This window comes from Anopheles ziemanni, chromosome X (genome assembly GCF_943734765.1).
Source record: "Anopheles ziemanni chromosome X, idAnoZiCoDA_A2_x.2, whole genome shotgun sequence".
NCBI classification, from domain to species: Eukaryota; Metazoa; Arthropoda; class Insecta; order Diptera; family Culicidae; genus Anopheles; species Anopheles ziemanni.
Genome location: NC_080707.1, coordinates 4,811,404 through 4,834,249, shown reverse-complemented (window position 1 = coordinate 4,834,249; position 22,846 = coordinate 4,811,404). Strand labels below are relative to the sequence as shown.

Below are 22,846 nucleotides of genomic sequence, written 5' to 3'. Positions count from 1 at the left end.
AAGAAATACTTTCAAAATAGGACACCTCTTATTTGTAACACATACGCATAGTTTTCTAAACAATTTTTACGGCTACATATTGAAGACGGCGGAAAAAACGGGATTTATTTTTCGACTTTTTTTCACACAACCACACTGTTGATAAAACTGAACCTGTTAAATGGTGCTTTGCGGTATACTGTGCGATGTGTTATCAATCGAAATGTGTATCGCTCATTCTCACTCTACATGACGTTTTTGCTTGGTACCCTAGCACTTTCCTTTATCGTAGACCTTTTTTTTTCGTTTCTCCGCGAGTGAAATTACGCTCAATATACATTCTTGGAACGCGGCAAAAGCACACGCATATGGTAGCACAGCTACGCAGCCATTGCTTTAAAAGGGGGGTGCCTTAAGCTGAGGCGTTTGAGACGTCATTGCTTTGTGTTAGGCCCGAGAAAAATAAAAAGCCGTTGGTGATTCATCACCTACTCAGACATTTGTGCTTCCATTTAGCATTACGTATATCACGGGAGAGATGAAGCAAAAACAAGTGGTGCGATAGTCGCTGCCGTTTCACTGACAAATTTCACGAATGTCTATTCTTGGTCCAATAATTAATTCGATAATATTCACCTCGATTTTCTGTGAGCAAAGCTTACGTAAAACGATGCTAGATTTGTAATAACTTGTTTGCCTTATCCTTTCAGCCAACGAAGCCGAATTTGCAAATTAAGTTCGAATGCAGCTAGAAAGACCGGTTCGAGGGCTTGAGCCGAAAACATTACTATTTAAAAAATATTCAAAGCGCCAACTGGTTTGGTACATCGATTCCTCACACTGATTCGAATATGGCCTCGATCGCAAGATGTTCAAAATCGCGCGTACTATCGACCAGAACTTATCATGTTCGCCACTAAGTGATAAGACAATGATTTTTACGTTTGTCGGTTATACCACAGAACACTTGGTGTTTAATAACCATTCGGCAGCAATAGCTGCTGATAGGTAACTAGGAAAAAAAATCATATATATGCGATCTTATTACCAATTTTAGGAAAAACCAGAACAGTTTTAGGCAAACCCGTTTTGAATGGTGGCTGCTCGTAGTGAATGCATAATGAATCATTCTATATTTGATCACACGCTTCGCGAACCATCCACCTGAGCGTGTATATCAACAAATCCGAGTTTTTTTTCTTATCTGCATAAACAGAAGTAGTTTATATAAGCGGTATACCTCGCAGGACACTCTTCTAACAAACCTTTTTATTGATATCTATCTGATAAAGGCCAGGTTTACGCCGTTCTGTGCCAAGTCGCAGGTGGCTCTATTGATTGTATTTTTTTCTCGATTTACGTCGCAGGCTGGTTACATTTGTTTTTTTTTTTAAGTTTGATCGGTTGTCGTGCACGGAACTTGACAGCCGTGCACTCTGTTTGATAGGAGTGTTTGACTTAAGTGCTGGAAGCGATAAACGAACGTTGCCCGTATTCGTTCTTTATCCAATTCTGCCCAAAGACCTGCTGTGTGCAGTTTGAAGGAAGATACAAAACTGTATAAGTTTCACCATGGAATGTGCCGACGCAGTGTTTACCCCACAGTGTTTAACGTCGGCCATTCAAAGTGGGAACGATCAAGGCGCACAATCAAGGTGGGAGGGAATGGACGCGTCTGACTCATTCGTCAGTTCTTGTTAACTCTGTGGTCTCAGTATTTCAGCTTATAATTACTCACTAGCACGTTGATGATATAGGTTTGTGTCATTCTTCACCGTTAGATTTGTTTCTGTAACTTTATTATCTTTTTTATTGATTGTTTGTGTTCAATATTGGCATATTGCTTGAGCACTTCCAATAACTACACTTTGAAAACCATATGACCCAATGCGATAGGTTATACTTGCTCTTCCTTCAACTGACCAACTTGTAACCGCTCACTGTCAACAAATCAAGTTAATTACACTATCGTTGACTATTGCTACCATACACTGCGCTAAGATCGGACGCGATCCGCGATCTGGACACGAAAATCAGCTAACTAACAAACATGTTTCACACACCGTAGGAAATCCAAAGCGCGGACATAAATGCAGTCGAGTTGCAAAAACCCAAAACCTGTTTTTCACCTGCAATGCGACACGCCCTCGTACTATCGTACTGAACATGCACTGAACGGTTGAATCTGAATGTAATGACCGACTCATTCACGACTGTAGCGATCACAAAGTTTGGTTGAACATAGGGGTGGGCGGATCGAAATGCACCATACGGGGAACGGAACGATCAAAAGAATAATTGAGATTATTATGATTGGAAGGACCGACACGACACAACCTGTCAATTTCCTCGTCGCTGTCCCATACAAAGGGTAAACAACACTTTGAAAAATCGAAAAAATGGCTGGCCGTCACGGCGATCCAAAACGACGCGACCTACGTGTCGAGACGATGCGCGGAAACGAAATGACGCGGCTACCCATTTTTAAACTTTTTTCCAAAGTGTTGTTTACCTTTTGTATGGCACCACGACGAGAAAACTGACAGTTTGTGTCGTTTCAGTCCTTCCAGTCATAAAAGCCTCAAATAGTATTAAATTATTCACCACGGTTCGGCGTTGTTTGCGCGAAGCACTGTCAATCCATCTCTTTCACTCCAATTCAATAATCTGATCAAGGTTACTATAACGGAGCAATACTTGCTTCAAGCAAGGTGGGTCCTAAGGGAGGTGAGCTCGAAGGCCTGGTCGTGGCAGCCATATTGAAGTTGATTTTTGACAATCGCTCTGAGTTTTGTTTACCAACAAAAGGACAACCATGTGTTAGCAAGCTGATAGTTCCAGTTTATACTAGTGATGTGCACTCTGAGTGAGAATGAGTGAGTGATTCGAATCTTAATATTGAATGAACGATCTAAATCCTAACAGATAGTTTTTGTGACTCCATTTGATTTTAATCCTTAACTGGGATTCGAATCCCAAAAGAATGAACGAGTTGGTAAAAGAGTCGCTAGTCGCCATAGAGATTTGAATCCCAAATTGTCATTCGAATCCCATGTTGTGATTGTGTGGTTTCGAATCCCTATAGCGCACCGATGGTTGACAACGAGGTTGTCGCTTGTGAGGATACTTCATATATTCTTGAAGATGATGACGACTATTCCGACGATATGCTTAATGATAATGTACCGACCGAAGAGCCTGAAGCTATTACATTCCTCGAGGGCCTGCAGCGTTGGGCGCTGGCATCAAAAATTGCATTGGTGCATGTAAGCGATTTATTGTTGCAAGTTCGCAACACAACGGATTATTACGTGCCCAAAGATTCCAGGACATTTTTGAAAACGCCCACACGTGTTGGATGCCAAATAGCGACTGTTGCAAGTGGTCAGCTTTAGTACCAGGGGATTGAAACCGCGCTGCAAAACTATTTCTGGTAAGTGTAAACTATTTGTTTATTCGCTTCCTCAATGAAGTAATTTATACCAATTATTCCATGTCATTTATTTATGGACATAACACTACTGGGCTATTCTTGGGGGTTTTGAGTTGGGTGTCGGAGAATGATTGGGCTTTTAACATAACACTACTCAAATATGGCACCCTTGCCAAAGCGACACAAAGTCAAGGTGCACCTTCTATATGAATACACCTTGGCAAAAATTTACTCGATTTTCAATGAAGCGGCTAGTGGTGGGAAAATCAAATCCCGCAGGGGTTCGAATCTTTCAATTGAAATACATTCTGAGATTCGGATCTTCGAGTCCAAATCCCAATCCGTCATATCCCGCTTGCTTGCCTAACTTGCCGATTTTTCATTTCATTTGTTGAAATTCGACAATCAATCAATTTGTTGTTGAATTCGACAATCAATTGTTGAACCGAATCAAATCGAGTCCCAAACCAATCACAGTTTGACAGCGGACCAATGAGGTTAGCGGTGCACGGTTGTCCTGAAATAAGTTAGCGTGAAGTAGGGTTAACCGGATGGACGCAGAAAACTGTGACTCAAAACCGTAGGGCAAAACTCTCTACCAAAACCCACAAACCGACACCCACGAACGAAAACCCACAAACCCAAGACCAAGTGTGATAAAATCCAGCCGTCACACAAATCGTAGTGTTTGAGCCAATCAAGCTGACCACGAGGTTTAGTGATCTGACAAACGGAAGAAAACACCCCTCTCGTAGATGGCTGGTGAACATATGACTATTATAGTCGGTCCTAAAGGTCGAACCCCTTCATAGGAGTTCGGACAGAGCCAGTATGCCTCTGATTACCTGTAAAGGAACGAATTGTTCGACTTAGCATAGGAGGATATACTCCGGCTCACATGTTAAAAGAAGAAGAAAAAGAAAACAAATAAAATCTGATTCGAATCACAATAGAATTAAATATTTAGACTCCGTCAAAGGGGATTCGAATCTTTAGAATCCGTATAGGGATCGAATCTTCGTATCTTCCGAATCTCGGTTCTGCCAACACTAGTAGCGACGTTTGTTGGGTATGTTGAATTCATTTGAGGTTTCCATGCTTGTGCTGTATTAATTTTGGATTTGAGCTCGAATTGCTCTACAATTTTATCAAGAGAGGCCGATGCATTTTGCCCCAAACTGAGGACCGTTCGTTTTTTGTCATTTATTTAAAATTTTGAGGATATTGAAACAGTTTCTCTTCGGTATTCGTTTAATGTCATTATTACGTAGCATATGAAGGCCTGAATGATTTAAAAATATAATATCAAAACATGCCATACCTTACCTTATATTAACAAAATATTAGATCATTTGGAGTCAATTTGGTATTTCCTCGTTTTCGTTATGAGATGGTTATACCGCACAGTGAAATCTACAAAGGCTGTTTTAGATACGTTGATGAACATATTCTATTACTTAAATTGTTTTTAAATGGCTTAATTCAGCTAAAACCAGGCCGGTGCATCTTCCCGCTCTTTTTCCTACCAGTCGTTTTGTCGGTTTGCTGAGATGCTGCTTCTGTTGCGTTGTTTTGCATGAGCCTTTTTAAGTACATTTTTTCCTCTTTTACTCTTCGCCTCCAACGCCATTGGTACTTCCGCCCCGTGAGAAGATACCAACGATCTGGATGTCGAATAGTTGTAAAAGAATTTAAATATATAGTTACGTTGGGCACACATGCCATACGACACCGCCAAATGCCACGTGCATCACCGGCAAGCACCACGCGCTACACCAGTTCCCACGAGCAAGCAGAAGACGCCGACTCAGCAGTTCGCGCACACTCACAGCTAGGGGCAGTTAGGCAAAGCCAAGTTAGGAATAATCAGTTTTTAAGTTAGAACTCAAGAGAAGAGGACATGCCTCATTAGCAATAAAGAAAATTGTTTTTTTTAAACTTAATTTTTCGCCCTCGACTCATAATTATATACTGAAACTAAAACAACAATTGATTTGATTTTGAACCGGCTTATCGATCTTGTCTTATGTTCAATGACGAGCCATTTCTCTCAACGCACGGCGCCACCAATTCAGACAAATCTGGTAAATTACTATGTACAGACACGGGAACCTACGTTTATATAATCTGGGTTTAATCAGAGAAGACATCGATTATACAGAAGAGTGGAACAGACGACCGACCTCACCACCTCGACGGCGTGGGTTCGAATCCCAATCGAGACCGGACCCTCCCCTGTACGAGAGGACAGACTATCCACGTACAACAGGGAAAAAAGTCTCGTAAGCCCTTAACGGGCAGGCATGACCAACAAGGTCGTTACGCCAAGAAGAAGAAGTATACCCAGCACATGCTTCCTAAAACACGATTGTTTCTGAAACAGCTAGGAACCGTCTCATCTGCAGTTAGAATGTAAAGGAGCACATAAATAATATTGTTTTATCCACTCTGGAGTTTACGTCTCGAGATTGCAGCCATCCGACAGTATGCCTGATCGTTTAGCGAGTTCTGTGATTTGACTTCATCGCGTATTGCACGACGCGATTGTGCACTATGAATTGCAATGCATATTGTACATCGACAGTTAGGGTGACTCCAAACGTCTACGATGAATAGAGCGCGATTTTACGGGCAGCATTGCGTTCGTAGAAGCGATGAGAAATTGGCAAAACCGTTCGCAAAACATGGCCCACATTCCTACGATGTTGGGTTTTGCGTAAAGGCGAGTTTAACTGGCTGACTGCGAAACCGGAAAGCTCTGCGGGAACATAGGTGTTGAGGGGGAAACATAGGCAATTGAGCGTGGAAAGTGACTCAAATGTGATACTTTTCATACATTTCCTACCCTACTAGACCCATGAGAAATGCCTACCATGCACCGCAATGACTACCGAACAAACGGCATATCTGAAGTAATTCAACAGTTAATTGTTGTGCCAGTTCTCAAGTGTTCTGCAGTAATTGATACAACACTTTGGCAGCTCCCATATCAGATTCGTATCAGAGAGACATTGTGAAAGTGCAGATTGACCTAGTTGGATTAATTTATGAGTGTAAGATGAAACAAATGGTAATAATATTTGAAACTGCGTCGCAACCGTTGGAACCGATCGCGTCCATGACCAACAAGATCGAACTCTTTCCTGTGAGAGCTAACTTTCTACGATCGCAATGCGAAAGGTATAATAAACCTTAAGCTTCCACACGGAGAAGAGGATTTTTGGGTTAATCACATCAAACTAAATTAAGGTGTCCCTGCTGCTTTGCCCTCCTGGGGGTCACGCCTCAGTGCTGCCTCCTTCTGTTTTGATCTTGTATTAACCGTTCTTTGTTGTTACCTCTGGCAGCATTTCTTGTTAAGTGGTTCCGGTTCTGAAATGCTTACATCGATATGTTGACGATGTGTAAAATGCAATCCAATCCTTTGTGACAATTCGCGTGCGATTCACAGACTTTCTTTACCGCTTCTGTCGGTGGTTGATTTTTTTAATGTTGTAATGCGTATAAGATTTGATTTACGATTACGCAACTGGCATGCCGCGTCTACGCTGGTCAATTTCCAAAATCTTACCATCCTCATCGCCATGTTTTAGCAATGCAGTGTTGGCACACACAGACACACGCGCGACCACATGTCCTCGGAGCAACAGCGCCTCGAGGCACTAACTGCTCCACAAGTGTGAGGTTGTTTTATTTTTCTGTCATTTCCTGGCAGTACAAGCTCGTTTAATCAAGCCAATCCGGCCGAAAACCTGATCCAATCCCGGAAGTACGACCCGGAGCAGATGAGCAGACTCGGTTGGATGTTCGTTCGACACCGTATGGCTGTTGCATAAGGCCGGCGGTGCCGGCTTGAGCTCGTCCGATTTCACTACTTTTCCTCCGAATGCAATCATTAGCGTCTTGCATGAGCAATATTTGTTCGAAAAAAACTAAAAATTACAAAACGAAACTTATGAAGCCTCACGAAGGGTGGCAATAATATCGATGAACGCATCCGAGGTTGACCCAAATCGCCAACACGTGTGGCGCCGGGGTTTCATTTCATCGATTTATTTACTTCTCATGTAGTCTAAATACGAAAACCTTAAACATCGCTCGCAAAACGCCCTCCGGCGGAAGATGAGCCCGAGGTCGGCCCTGAGATTCGGTTGTTATGCAAAGATTGAAGGTTCCGCAATAATGATCCATCAGGAGCGATAAGTTAACAGTTAGTCAAAAGGCTTTGTGCTCATACTAAAATTAAAATAATTAGGACAATACGTTAACTACTGTCCAACAGGAATGAAAGAGCATGATGTTTGTAATGAACACATAGAGCACCTGCAGAACAAGTAATACCTACATAGGTAAACCACGTCATAGTTGTTTATCAGAGCCAGAATACAAAACATGGCGAAGAGTTTTGTCAATATGTTGAGTGAAATAATAAATAGTTTGAGGAACCATCCATGAATGGTTTATTTAGTATTACAATCTTTAATTCCGTTGCCTAAGTCTGGCATAATTGGTCCAAATCGGTAGTTTTTCTTGATAACTTTACGTTGCTTGGAGCTTAGCGGGCTCGGTGGTTAGAACAAGTGGAGCAGAACCTGCGGGACATCGGTTGCGGCCGGGAAAAGAAGGAGAAGAAGATTCTCTAATTGCTCCTAAAAGAATCTTCCCGATGAAAGAGTTGTTCCTCATCTGGAACCTGTATCACCAATTGCATGCGTTTAGGTATGTCGTCTCAAAACACGCTCTCTCTGCATCTCCTATTCACGCACAAGGATTACGAATAGGATCTCGACCGCGACGCGATCAGCGACAAAATTGAAATTGAAAACCTAACATTTTTGCAACAAAAATTCAAACAATACAATCTTGGACACCATTCCGAAACTAATTATGGATCACAATAATCAAATTATATAGAAGCTGAAGCTGAATATTTAGAAGCTAAATACTGAGAGTGGGATTGTAACTATAAATTATGTCTGTAAGTTGATGATTTATTTCGGTGATGCAGCTATTGATTTTGCAATAATATAAAAAGTGAAAATAATAATAACAATAACAACAGTAATAATAATAATAACAACGATAACAATAAAAATAATTAAAAAATAAAAATGCATGACCAACAAAGGTGTTACGCCAAAAAGAAGAAGAAGAAGAAGAAGAAGAAGAAGAAGAAGAATAAAAAGAAGAAGAAGAAGAAGAAGCAGAAGAAGAAAAAGAAGAAGAAGAAGAAGTAGAAGAACTAAGGGTGGTGTGAATCAAGTGTAATTTTGGTTCAAACGACTCAAAGGATTGATCTTTAATGTTTCCTGGCATTCGGTACCGCTCTGCGAAGCCGATTTTACCATCGATATTCAACTGATATTGAATATATTTGATATCGCCGTCGATATTCAACTTTCCCAAGCAGATTCAGCACGGCGGCTTTCGTGTACTCTTCGAATAACAGTTTGAGCACAGCATTTGAAACAATGTAAAAGTGCCAATGGTCCAGGTCAGCGATTGAAAAGTGAGAACAAAGCACATCATAACGGACCATGAACACAGTCATACTTTGCTGATGTTGTGGAGCGGTAGCGCAATCCAGCAGCTCGGTTTTGTGAATTTACAAATTTATATTTATTTCAGATTTGCGATTTTCAAAGAGGTACTTTCGGTGGTCCCTTTCATTCTTTCACCCCGGAGGAAGTACCCTTTATTTCAACTCTGAGTGGGTAGTCTGTTATTTCCCTTTTTGATCATACAAACATCCACAGAGGTAACCAACAGGCTATATTGCGTTGCATATCCTGGTCGTCGCCGTTCGTTGAAATAAGTTTTCACTTGGCGCAAGTGGTAGAGAGCGCTTCGCAAATACAATATCTCTTCGACCCTGGATGACAGGTGGTTAGGTTGATGAACGACACGTAACCAAAAGCAGGTGTGGTGCTATACTTTCGATGCTGACCTCCTCCTGGCTCGTTTGGTGAAGATCGAGGCCGAGTGAAAACTCTGTTAGAAAACCTGCCCAATCGTCATCCTAGATCCTCTGCCTGTACCCCTTCCGCTTGCCCTGACGTTGCCGGCCCCCCGATAGCCCATGGCCGTGGGAGTGGGAAGATGCGTCTTCGTGTCTTCTATCGTACGTGGGAAGCTGTCCGATAGTAATCTGCTTTCAAATATGGGCTTCTCAATGGCTCGATGATCGGTGTGTGTATCAAAGACCGGACGTAGTGTACACATAACACACGACCGGAAAGCAACCAAGGGGAAACCCCAGCCTCAACTAGCCGAAAACGAAGCAAGAAGAGCAAAACAGAGGAGGATAAAATAAAATTAGAAGAGCTGCGAGGCAAGCGGCCCAGCCCAAGATCAGCTTTTCAGATGGCAAGTTTAAGCTGACACTTATTTTGTTGTTGCCGTGGTTGTTTTAGGGTACTATCCTAACCTTTTCCGCCCTATAGAAGCACGGCTTGATCCCGAGAGGCTTCCTATTAAATAGTTTCACCGTGCTGTCGGGGTGGGGGATGCACACTTACGCCATGCATTTAACTCGAAAATGTAGGAAAGCTGGCGGATCGGGGGAATGGGTCTGCCGCGGGGTAGTTCGGGTGAAATGCGTAAGATAAAATTCCAATCGGTGCCACCATCGCCCGCCATCGGCATTCCCGTCGGTGTCTTGGGAGTGCGGTGAGATCATCTTCGAAATGATCTTCCGTTTTTTCTTTTCAATGCAGCTTCTACAATCACACACACACACGCACGTATACAGGTGCATGTTGAACGATTAGTGAAAGTTTGATGTTATGCTGCCAATCTCCCATCCTTACCTTACATCCCCCCCCCTCTATTTTTCCCGGCCCTTTTAAATCGGTTTGATTCGATGAGTCTTCAATTCGACGCGATACTTTGCGATGCGCTTCCAGCCTTCTCACAGTTTAAGAACCTATTATAGGGACTCAAATGTAAGACGGCAATGGATGATCAACAAAAGAACTCTTTAACTTAAATGTTGTGAGCCGCAAGGTCGTAAGATAGCGTAAATATTACACTCGGGCAAAAAAAAAATGTGAGAGATAGGGAGGGTGGGAAGAAGGGAGGGAGAAGAGAGATCTGTTTTGGCGATGTGGCTGACTTTAAACACATATTACCTACATAAAAAGTACATATCTCTATTGTTTTTTTTTATGTTACCTTTAAAATATTGAGCTCATACGAACGTCACTAGGGAAAATGAAAAAAGATTGAAATACAACTTAAGTGAATCATTTTATCAAACTACTCGCATAACTTTATTTTGGAGACGGTCGTATACAAATTAATTTCGAGAATTATATCTTCTACATAGAATGGAATTTCATCATTAACATTATCCAAAACAAAGGAGCTCCACATGTTAGCTCCCGCTTCGGGCGGGGGCTTTAGCTAAATCAAAAAGGTCAATTATTTATCCGACAGCCGCGTCACGGTTCAAGATTGGGGAACACGCCACAACACACGGAAGGATCGATCCGCAGTAGGATTTTCCGATCAGTTCCCAACGAGCAAGCTGACGCGGTTGAGAACGTATCCAACTGGGCGCATGAATGTGGTAGCCGTGTTTCACCCCATGATCAGTAATCAACCGAAATCAACCGATCCAACGAATGCTGCTCATGAATGAAAAATAGCTGCCAGTGTTTTTAAATTAGGGGAGGGACGCTTCGACAACTCAAACAGAGTTAAGAAGTTGTTCGCCACACGATAGGGAAAGCGCTTAGGTGCTGGAAATATAATATATCTTTTCCAAAAACCGTTACATTCCAAAGGGGCACAAGCCGATTTTAACTTACAGCCTAATCAGCTGATCACCGAACACGATTGCACTGGAAGCAGCCGCAGGCCGGCTTTACCAGACGGCAAGAAACAGCACCAAGCCTGCCTGCAGAAGAAGAAAATTGTTAACTCAAATCGAACCGAAGGCCTACGATAAACGAAACAGAAGATCTCGCGTGATTCTTGGTCCGTTTGTTAAAAAAAAAACCGGTTGTCCAGAAGAACTTTCAAACTGTATTTGGATGATGCCTCCTTTGCGTGCGATGAGTGAAAAGAAACGAAAAAAGTGAAAGTAGAGAATCTTTAAGAGCTAACAATCTTCAACAGCTTCAAAAGATAGTGTGATATGCACAGGAAAATAGATTGCATGAGTCCGTAGTTTAACATAGCTGAGCCTTTCTACTGAACGAAAAGAACGTCACTGATGAAAATGGTTGATATTTGTTGTAATACTTAATATTTGTTTGTTTTTCTATGTTTTGAAAAGGAGTTTAAGTAGTTAGTTAACCTATTAGTATTGTACTAACTCCATAGTCTTTCCATTCTCCTTATACAAGTACTCGTACAAAATGCCAATTTATAAGCCACAACATTGTGTGGACAAATGTAATGCCATTATTTTCCATCGCTGTAAAAAACCACGATGCGTATGTGCGTGACGGCTGTGTCTGAAAACTTCCATGTATGAAATACTGACTATCTACGTAAAAAACAATCGTTAGCTAAACAAGAAGAATAATAATAAGAATCACTATTACCATGTTTTTCATCTTGATTTCGACTAGAGGCAAATAAGGAATGACTTTAAGACAAAAACTGCCAGATTACAGGCGTTGCCAGCCAACTTTGCCTTAAAAGCAGGTGATTTTGCCTCTAAAGCATCTAGTTTTTAAATAACTCATCAACTATCTCTCCAAAGCATCTAGAATAGAAATAGCTCATCGACTGTTGTCTCTAACTCATCTGACTTTGTCACATCCTGGTAGGTCGCAAGCCGAAAATCAAGGAAAGGACAATGTAATTGTGGTTATGCTACATTGTAAAATTCCAAGAAACATAAACATATAATTATTGTATGATTGAAAGTGATTCTTACGTATTTTTCAATGATTTTCCCTGTATGAGAGGACTGACTATCCACGTACAAGTAGGGTTAATGTCCCGTAAGCCCTTACGAGCAGGCATTACCAACAAGGTCGTTACGCCAAGAAGAAGAAGAAGAAGAAGAAGAAGAAGAAGAAGAAGAAGAAGAAGAAGAAGAAGAAAAAGTTTTAAAATGTAGCCTAACTAGTGTTGTGCTTAATTAATCTTTTGGCGAGATTAATTCATATGAATCTTTTACCTAAGATTCATTCCGATGGATTCATGAACCTTTGCGGACTCGAATCTTCAAAGCTTAATGAATCTTTCCAAACCTTAATGAATCGTCATGAATCTTTAATGGATCTCCCCGATTGTTTCATAGGCGTGGACAATGCGACAAAAAAAGGGTCCCTCAACCCATTTTTGGTTGGTGACTCTTCATCAGCTGGTGAGTCTTCAGGATTCATGAATCTCTCGACGAAAGACCACAATTATTTTGTTTATTCCCTGTTTTCTGGGTGGAGGCAAACCTAGATGGGTTAGAGACAAAGTCAGATGAGTTAGAGGCAAAGTCAGAAGAGTTAGAGACAGAATTCGATGAACTATTGCAATACCAGATGCTTTAGAGTTGGTGGCAAACCCTATTATGAAATCTGCTTTCGAGACAACATTTAATGGCAATAGTTCTAGCTTGCAATGCCAACAGCGATCAGTCGACCCACATCTGTTGCCCATCAACAAGATATAAATGTAAGTCCAATCCAATCAAATATACAATAATAGTAAAAATGATTGTAGGGCCAACTGTCGACCGTTCTTAGAGAGGAACATCATCTCATCTATTTGGATTGGTTCATTTATGTGAAAACAAAGTTGTGAGCGTTTGCATAACCCCGAATACATTAAACGTCAGACATAGATGTGCCGAAGAGACATGTTGTTTTTTTTTTTTCTACGAAAGAAAACATCGATGATTACGAATGAACGTTCATTGAATGGGATGTCGCTCCCACGAATGTGTTGATCTATCATGTTGGACAACCAATCGAACCCGCAGTGGGATCGCGAACTTGCAATGATGTTCGATTTTTCATACCCAAACACACGCAGTGACACACACACGTCCCTGCCTACGGTCACAATAATGTCGACACTTTCGAAAACACCCGCGGTCGTGGAATGTCGTGCGCTCAGCCTGTTGAGTCCCTCGTCAAAACGAAAGTGAAATCGAGAAATCTGTCCGTTTTCCCTTTTGAGCTCCTCGCCAGTGGATTTCACCTCCCCCCCGTTCCTCTATTTCCCACAGCTGGCAGGGTTAAAAAGTCAACGCTAGTGCGCATCTGCCCATTCCGAAGCGCGCGCTGGAAGTGAGAAAAGAGTGAAAATACATTACGTCGCACTCCCGGTGTCAAATGAATGTCCTCGCGAATCTCTGGCGGGAGCCATACCGAATTGTCAGCGTTACTTCATTAACTATCGCCGACCCACCACACGCACACACGATGGACACGTAGGCCTATCGATTTGCCCAACAAACATCTTCGTCGAGTTGCTGATCAGGCGCTGACTGGATCGCGACCCAATTACGCCAGCGTACGCCATTTTGGAGGCCCCGCAACTAATGACTATTCAAACACTTGGCGCCTCGTGCAATTCGGGGTTTTTTTTTCATGCATTTCGGATGGTTTTCCTCGTGCCTCCTGCGCAATTTGAGGTTCATTTAAGGCCAACGTTTAGCCAACGGTCTGTCGATGATGTTGCCACGACTTTGCGATTATGGTTAAAGGTCTGTTTTGTTTTCACCCACAGTAGGCAGCTGGTTCAGTGAGCCCTGGCTAAGAAATTTCCGTTGCTTAACTTGTTTGCTAAACTTGTTGTGTATTAGAAATACTTGTTTTTCTTTTTGTTTTGATTTGCGCAAAATGGTGAAATTTTTCCGAGTTCTACATTTTTCTATCCCATTTGCCGGGAGAAACGATTCCATACGGTCCATATGACATAGAATTTAGTATAGTGTAACCTTTTTCCGGTCAATTCGCCGTGAAAACTCGTGAAAAGATAGCTAATGGTTTGGCATTTTTTCAAGCCCGAAAGATTTTAATCGTCAACATTTGCATGGTAGTATTTGTTTTTATCGCTTCCATGCGTGGACAAGACAATTCCAGGCACAAGTGGTTTAACGAGCACTGGAGCACTTACTCGACAGCGTACTCTTGGATCCCAGCCGAGGCCGAAGCTTTCCTTATACGAGAGGAAAACATCTAGTATGCTCTTTATAGGTAGCCAGGACCAAATACAGTGGTTAGTTAAAGAAGAAGAAGTAAGTTTATGATTGTTTTAATGTCCCGTATTAAGATCTGTCAATAAATGACTATTGAAAAGTGCACGTGAGACACGCTTTTTAATAGCTCGACCCGAGGATTGACTACTAAATTTTCTAAAGGTTTGACGGTCATAATCATGACAAACCTTGCCGTGTTCAGAGGCAAAACCTGTCAAGAAATGACTCTGATTGTATGGGAGAGGATATTAGCACAAGCGTACGCTTACGTATGGCTTGGAGATACTACGATAGTACGCGCGCCTTTTTCTAGGATCGGTACGAGCCAACAGAACTTCCGTAGGGATGGGAAGGGATGAATATTTTACAACGGCATGAGGCAAGGATATCCCGACAAGACATGAATATATTGGCAGAAATACCATCAGGACCAGAGGAGCATCCTCCCTTCCACACTGTGGTGCCTTTGTCCGGTTTTCTCGTACTCTCTTTCTTTCCCCATTCGCGGACTAGCGTCCAAACCCCACTTAATACGCTTATCTAATGAGCTGAGTAAACGCCAAAAATTTTTAAAGTTCACAATAAATGCGTGAAAACCAAAACATACTACGTTTGTTTAAATAGAAATATATAATATATTTATAAAAAATATTTTTCATATGTTTTGCTCGGGTTGATTCTCAAATGGTTCTAATGTGAAGGCACATCTCATTACAAATCAAATACTCATGTTTGTTGGTTATTTATTTTATTTTATTCAGTAAGGAACTCTTTATTGGCTTCACGCAAACTGAATTAAGCATACTTTACTAAAGCTTAATTACGTGAAAGGATTTTGTAAAATTAAGTTAAAGTTTTGTATTACATATATCAGAGGTCTACAGTAACAACAATTTATAAATAAATATATGGTGTAAATTTATTGTAACAAAACAATTTTTTATATGGAATCGGAAGGCCATTTATCTAAATTTTTAAACTTAGACCACCTTTATGCTGGATTTGAAGATGCTCAAAAACATATCATAAGCACATTTATTTCAATTTCTATATTTTCAAAACAAACCCTGGAGAACTAGCTCTAATTAAATAATTTTGAAAAGGTTGCGTCCAACTCCAACTGTGTGAGCCATTTTGCCCCCCACTTTCAAATTGCGTGTGGAAAAGAGTGCTCGTTTAAATACCTGTGGAAACCTTCGTTTTAATGCCAATCTGAGATTTTTCATTTTATTTTTAAATGTTTTAATAATAGAAGACAGGGTAAAGAATGCATCTGTAAAAGTGTGGGTCATTTTTATTGAATTGAAAGCGAGAAACAAAAATGTGGCGAGTTTAACTGGTAAGATTCATTTTTATATGGCGCTGAGAGCTCTTTTGGGGGTAGCTTCAGAAACACAGATCGTTAGGTTGGAAAGCGTCCAAACCAGGTGAATAATAGGAGATGCTAAATATTCTGCAGTGTGCAGTAGAATAACAAAATGTGTCGGCTTGGGTTTGAGACTAGCGTGCGCAAAGTGGACCTTCTTGAAATCATTAGACTGATTAGAAGAAAATAACATAACAATAATAATAACACATTAGCATAACATATGTCTACTATCCATAATAACGCCAGAGGTTTTCTCTTGTAATAACATTTAACATTTTAATAAGAATAAATAATTCAGATTCGATATATTTTGTTTTACACCGAGCTAGCGGAATGATGACGATATGCATTAAACAATCTAATACACCAAGAGATAATCAACAAATATACTAAATAGAAACCGTTTGCGGATTTGAAAAATGTTCAGCCGGCAGCATGCTAATTGACAGAACAAACTACGGCAGTTATGTAAGTATGATTCAAAAGTAATGTGCTCTAGTGTTGGGAAAGAACGAAATAACACACATAAAAGAAACCAAAAGTTCTAACAACATGAACCGGCTAGTCGTTTTTCCTCATTCGCCCGTGACTCGGCACACCGTTTAATTCCACTTTCAGCGAAGTGCCACACCCTGGCACAGATGGCTTCGTTTTTTTTTTTATTTTTTCATTTTCGTCGGATGCTTTTGGTTTTCTCGTTTCGTTAAATTCAAAAAGATGAGCCACTTGAGTCGGTGGAGTGGCATGCCGTGGGGGTACATTCGGCCGTCCGTCCATGAAAATGCAACCTTCTCCCCCACGAACGACTCGTAACAACCGGTCCGTCCTTCCGCCTTCCCTTGCAGCGGATGAACAGACGAGGAAAAAAACACAACAACGGGGGATCGATGCTGCGCGAGCGCCGTGAGACTCGAACCGATCGTGCAAGAGCTTCGATTCCCTCGCGGGGGAAAAAGAAGGGGAGGGAAAGGGGCCGGTGTTCCAGAGAGCAACAAAATCTCGCACCAGCCCGGTCGACCGGTTCAGTCTGACGGCGACTTTCGTGGCGAAAAGAAGAGAAGCATGGTAAAAGCGCGGCACGCCGCTATCGTGAAGACAACAGTGAAACAATAAAAAAAAAAAAAAACAGTGTTTCTTGAGACGCCTTTAAGGCGCGTAACTCTACGTGCGTGTGAATGGTGCTTTTCATTCTGCCTTTCGTTGCACCGTTTTATCTGCTTGATGACAGTGCGCGAGCCCCGATGGGAGTGCCCTGGAATGTATGGCGTGTAGACAAATCTTAGACGAGAAACGAAAAAACGCACAAGAAAACAAATCAAACGCGTGAACTATATTTTCCTTGAGAAAGAAGACAATTACTCCCCGGCCTGTCTGCAGCAAGAAAAATTCGACGCCTCATCTCGCCATCATCAAACGATATCAAGCATCTCTCAACCAAACTTCGTGTGTGTGTGTGTGTGTATGTGTGTGTGTCTTTTTCTTCTTGACCGTGTGTGCGCGTATGTTGGTGCATATGTTGAACGTTAAGGTGCACACGCAATAAAAGGAATAACAACGTCAAAGGAAAACATACAAATTCCGTCATGAAAGCGGTAAGTTCCACCCGAAAATGAATCCAAACAAACGACTTCGTGTCTGATAAGCGACGAACCTCTCCGTAGAGCGCCGATAGAATGCCCGGAAGATCGTGAAGAAGCAATCGTGTTAGAAAGTTTTGTTTCAAAATTCTTCGCCCACAAACACCTGAGGCACTCCTCCCCCTTCCCCCTCCAACAACCCCTTTTTAACCGTTTCTATACCGTGCCTCAATAGTCTAACTCACCCTCGTTATTACCTTTTCTATATCATGGCTTGGTAGTCTAACTTACGTAACACATATTACAATGCAGCATCATTAAAAAAGCAGCAGAAATAATTATTAGGCGAACATAACGAACTACTTCGTATACCCGTCGACAAACGACCAAGCCGATGACTACCTTCCTCTTTTGGAATAATTCGAATCAATTTCCTAGCTGGGTGGTTTCTGAAAGCCACAAAAAAAGTAGGAAGACATTTACGCGCGGAAGCACAATTTACTTGCTATGCACATCATCCTCCGATTCCCATTTCGGAGGGAATGGGTGTACCGCAAACTGCGCAATTCAGCGAGGCTATTGGCACTGCTCGCGGATAAATCATCACGGCTTTCTCCGTGCTGCAGTTGACATTTCGGAATGGGACCCCAAATGCGAGAGATCACAGAACCAGCCAGCTCGTGGATGCTCGGTTTTCTCGGTATTGATTTCACCACGCGCTCGTTTTTGTTGGTGGGAAAATCATAAGCGGTGCTGAAGAAATGGGACCGTGGGATATTTATTCCCTCCCTCTGTTAGGCAAAACAAAAAGCCGACTGAAGCTTAGGTGCATTCCAAGCGTAAAATACTAACGGGTGTGGTGAGCCTCCCTCGACCGAGGTCTGCAATATTTGACGGGTGGATAAAAGACTGACGCCGCTGGCGAAACGCTAGCACTCCGGCGAGCTTCAAAGAAAACAAAAATATGTTGAACCCCGTAGCCAGCACGCATGAGTGTGGGGTGGGTTTTAGTTTTCCATCGCCCATGGGGTTTTCCTGTGGATTAGCGTCCAATTCGAAAACCTAAAGGGAGAATAGTCAGATCGAATTTCTTAAGCCCAACGCGCAGGAGTTTTTTGAGAAATGTCATTACTGACAGATTCCAAAAGGTCAGTGATAATCGACTCTGCAACATCATACTTACTTGATAAACTTGATATGGTAATGTAGAATAGCTATCCAAGCATCTAATAAAATTAATATTTTTGAGTTTATTCTATGTTTTCACTGATAAATTATCAATTTCCGAACACACTTTTTATCGCTAGTTTGGCCCACTTTGTTTATATGTTGGCCCTCCTGTGTACCAGTTTGTGCCCACATAAAAAAATGTTTATGTTGTGTGTTGTATGGTTTAAATATTTTTCAAAATAATTTAGCACCTGCTATATACCTTTATCTTGTTAAATAAGTTAGATAAAATGTTTAATTTGATGTTTCAATATCCACCATTATGCAGAATGATCGGATTTCCGTTTAGAAACATTCTGACAATCTGCTGTCAGTGTTAGAATGCATACAAATTTCGTTACAGTTGAAACCAGATTTCCTTGCATCTATTTTGGCCCACTTTTACTTTGAAATTAATATTATTATTTTGAACTCAAAAAATTCAAGTAACATTTTGATAATTCCTAAAGACACGCAAGCTCTAAGAAAAACATTACTTAATATTTTTTTACTCAGAGGATGCTTATAGTTCAAGGTGGGCGAACTATCTGCTTACAGCATGATTTGTTGAAAAATCAACAGCTTCGTACGTTTTAACGATTTTCTCGAAAATATTGATACAATCGCTCCCAAATTAAGTTTTTAACAAGAATAAATCGATATTAACACTATCAAAAAAGGTTAGGGAGCTTTTTTATTAGAAATTAGAGCAAAAGTTGACCTCCTTTCTAGTGGGTCCTATTACATCTATGTATAGGGCTCATTTTCGACTAAGTAATGCACCTGACGCATTTCTACTAAATTACTTGAAAACTCAATGAACTCACGTGTAATATAAAATAAATTCTAAAGTGTAGTCTTATTCTAACTAATAAACCTCATTTCAGTTCCTTATTTTTTAAAATATACTCAACCGTTGAATAAAGCCTCAAAGTGGTGCCATTCTGAGTTGTGAAACTGATAGCAATGTCGTTCCAATCCGGAAAAAGCTAAAATTTTTGGGAAATTAAACAAAAATTGACAAAACGTAGGGTGGTGCTATTCTTATTCCCCTCAGTGTATTAGATCAGGATATAAGCAATCGTTTTTTCACGATAGATCTATTTTATTAATCAATGCGAAATCGACTATCGGGTTCATTTCGGCCTGTATGGGTATTTTTGTTGTAACATGAACTGATCAAAGGATCAGCTTCCATTTGTATAGGTTTTTGGTATTTAGAACTAGAATTTTTTCGTAATTTGGAAGAATGCTAACTACTGTTTTTTTAAAGTAACATCAAACGTAGTATTTTTAAGTTCAGATCAACTTTGAAAGATGGTTTGTTTACACTGTCACCATTATTTCATGTTTTTCAAACATATTTACCTAAGTTTGCATAGTGGGTTGCACATACATCCTTGAAATTAATATTATGAAAATGAGAGGGATTGCATATACGCGTTGGTTAGACGTGAACGAAAGGACGGGATGAAGACGCTCTAGTCAAACAGGTGGCTCGAGCTATTGAAGGAAGAAGTATTTAAACATGTTGGATGGTTCAGCCATGGATTGTGCCGTGGAAACTTAATATTTTGTTGAGGGGCGCTTGTTTTCCAAAACTAGCTGCGGCCACCACCTACGTGTGTTTCCTCCACCAACTATGTTCGTTTTCGTATCAACACGACACGAGCGAGGACATGTTCGTCCGCCGTCAACAAGGTGTTAATATGCAAAAGAAACTGAAACAAAAGGAAACCGAAAGATAGGATGAGTTAAAAACGTATTTGGGAATATAAAACATAGACAAGGTTATGCGGAAGTTTTGATCAAGGTGAGCCACCTTAAACACCCTGCTCAAAGCTTTGGTAAAACATGTTTTTTTCTTTAAATGCGCTTCAACACTGGCAAGGTCTCATCATTTTAACATTCAATAATATATCAATAACCTTTTCACAACGTAGGAAAACGGTAAAGCGACGGCTGCTATCATGTTGTTGGCTATGGTTAGAATTCAAGAAAAACACGCCAGACTTTTCGCGGCACCCGCGAATAATTATTCAATTAGAGCTATTCATCAAATTGATAATTTCAGAGAAATATCAGCCCAAGGTAAATTGATATGTCAAGAAGTTTAGTTAATGTGGTTCCATCTACAAATAAAGTTTTCGAATCAAAAATGTAATGAATTAACATCCCAAGTAACGTTTTAAAATGTATCATGTTTATAACGATGCTGTTAATGCTACGTCGTTAAATCCTATCTTATGATTCTTAAAAGCTGTGATAAAAACTACCATTTAATCATGAAAAGTAAAAGAAGCCCACACTGTAGAACCGTTCTTTGAAACCATCCTTTGAAATCTTTTTTCGAGTGAATATAGACCTTTTCTAGATAGAATAGTCTTAGGGTGAGAACTTAATCCAGCCTAGAAATGTCAAACATGCGGCGCGCAAGAACATTGGATGTGTTGCACTGTCTGCTACGCTGAGTATTCGCTGTTAGGCATATTAAATCACCATATTATACCTTTTCATATTCAATTTCTAAATTCAATCATATAAAATTACCCTTCGCGTTTATTTATATACAAATGAGCAATTGGAAAAGCACTCCCAAAAAATTGAAACCCATTTTCTCACCCCAGGAACTTTTTTGGGGGAATTTAAAATCTTCTCACCAATAGCGAACACCTTGATCGCGATTGTTTCTGGTCTACGTAGATATGTTCTTGTTTTTTTTTTCCTCCTTGTTTTCATTCCATCGCCGATACGCTTTGTTTCAGCCTTAAAAGTACCTTGAGCTTTCCTTCATGGACCGAACCACCGAAAGGTCATACGCACAGCCATCACAAGCGCCAACGTAAGCACCCACTTTGAAGCAGCCTACGCTGGGTGAGGCCATGGGCGAGACCATAACGAAATGGAAATGAACATTGGAAGACTCTACGAGACTGTTGGATCGATAATCACTTGTGTAGCGATTTGTTTTGCTGTAAATGTTTTCGTCAGTTCGCATGAGCTAGGCGAGTTTTTTGGCACCTCTTTCATTTCTCCTGTGGGCGGAGAAGTTGGACGAGTTTCTGACATCTGAGGCTTACTTAGTTGCGCGTAATCATATTCATCCTCGGGTACACGAGATGAAAGGCAACCAATTCTAACAACCTGCCGTATTGCCTACATTGCAGAATATCATCAGTGTTTGTATCTTCCTCTTTCACTGATAAATCAACAGGTAAGAAGTAAAGCAGCAGAAAGTCAACCAGATCAAGTACGAAACAATTCAGTTGAGCAAGTTTGGAGAAAAATTTCTCTATTAAAACACTGATTTCTTCTTGCTTTCTTTGATGATACTCGAATAACTACAATGATAAACTCTTGCAATGATAAGTTTGCTTGTGATACCTAGCAAACTTGCATCTTTTGAGGTGTTTTTGAAAGTAATATGTAATATTTACTTATAGTACTCCCACATGTCGGGAGCAGCATACTTTCCCCGTTATGTTTTATTAATTTTTGTTTGCAGCCATACAAACTACCTAAAATGCCCAAATATTCCTATTACTAGTACGCGGATGATCTAGCAATAGCCGCCAGTAGCAAACAAGCAAAGCTACTACTACATTTACTTACAGTTCGTTGCTGAATTCTGAATCTTCAAATTGGTATATGCTTGTGTACTTTAAAGTTTTTGGTGCATTGGATACTGCTTTCAAAATGTATGAGTGATGCTTCTCATTCTTCCATTTCAATGTAGTATCATTTGTCTGATCGAATATTCCACCCAATTCACTTGATAATAAATGTTAAGTAAAAAAAAAGGTTTGAAATATAAAAAAAAAAACTATGACATTTGGTCGATATCTTGGAAGAAGGGCCGCATAAATAGTTCAAAACAAATTTCCAAGCACAGTAGGTTCAAGTATTCTCAGAATTTGGTAGCAGGATTACTACGGATATGTAATATCCATAGGTAATCTGTAATGTGTTTACACCTTTTACCACCTTTATCCATCCACCCTATTCTTGCGATCGCCGTAGGTTTTACGATAACCCGAGCGCCGTTGAGTGAATCCATCCAAAGCATTAAGCTGATGGCCGACCCTTTTAACCCTACGAGGGCACGCTTAGAGCGATGGCCG

General features: G+C 40.7%; 1 protein-coding gene across 1 annotated transcript in view; it reads left to right on the top strand.

The window, feature by feature from the left end:
* Positions 1 to 3,071: 3,071 nt before the first annotated feature.
* The window catches only part of LOC131290616 (involucrin-like), a 28,286-nt gene continuing 8,511 nt past the window's right edge, over positions 3,072 to 22,846 (top strand). Inside the window, exon 1 of the mRNA XM_058319779.1 lies at positions 3,072 to 3,245. Within this exon, the coding sequence (XP_058175762.1) occupies positions 3,072 to 3,245 (174 nt within the window). The remainder of the gene's footprint in view (positions 3,246 to 22,846) is intronic.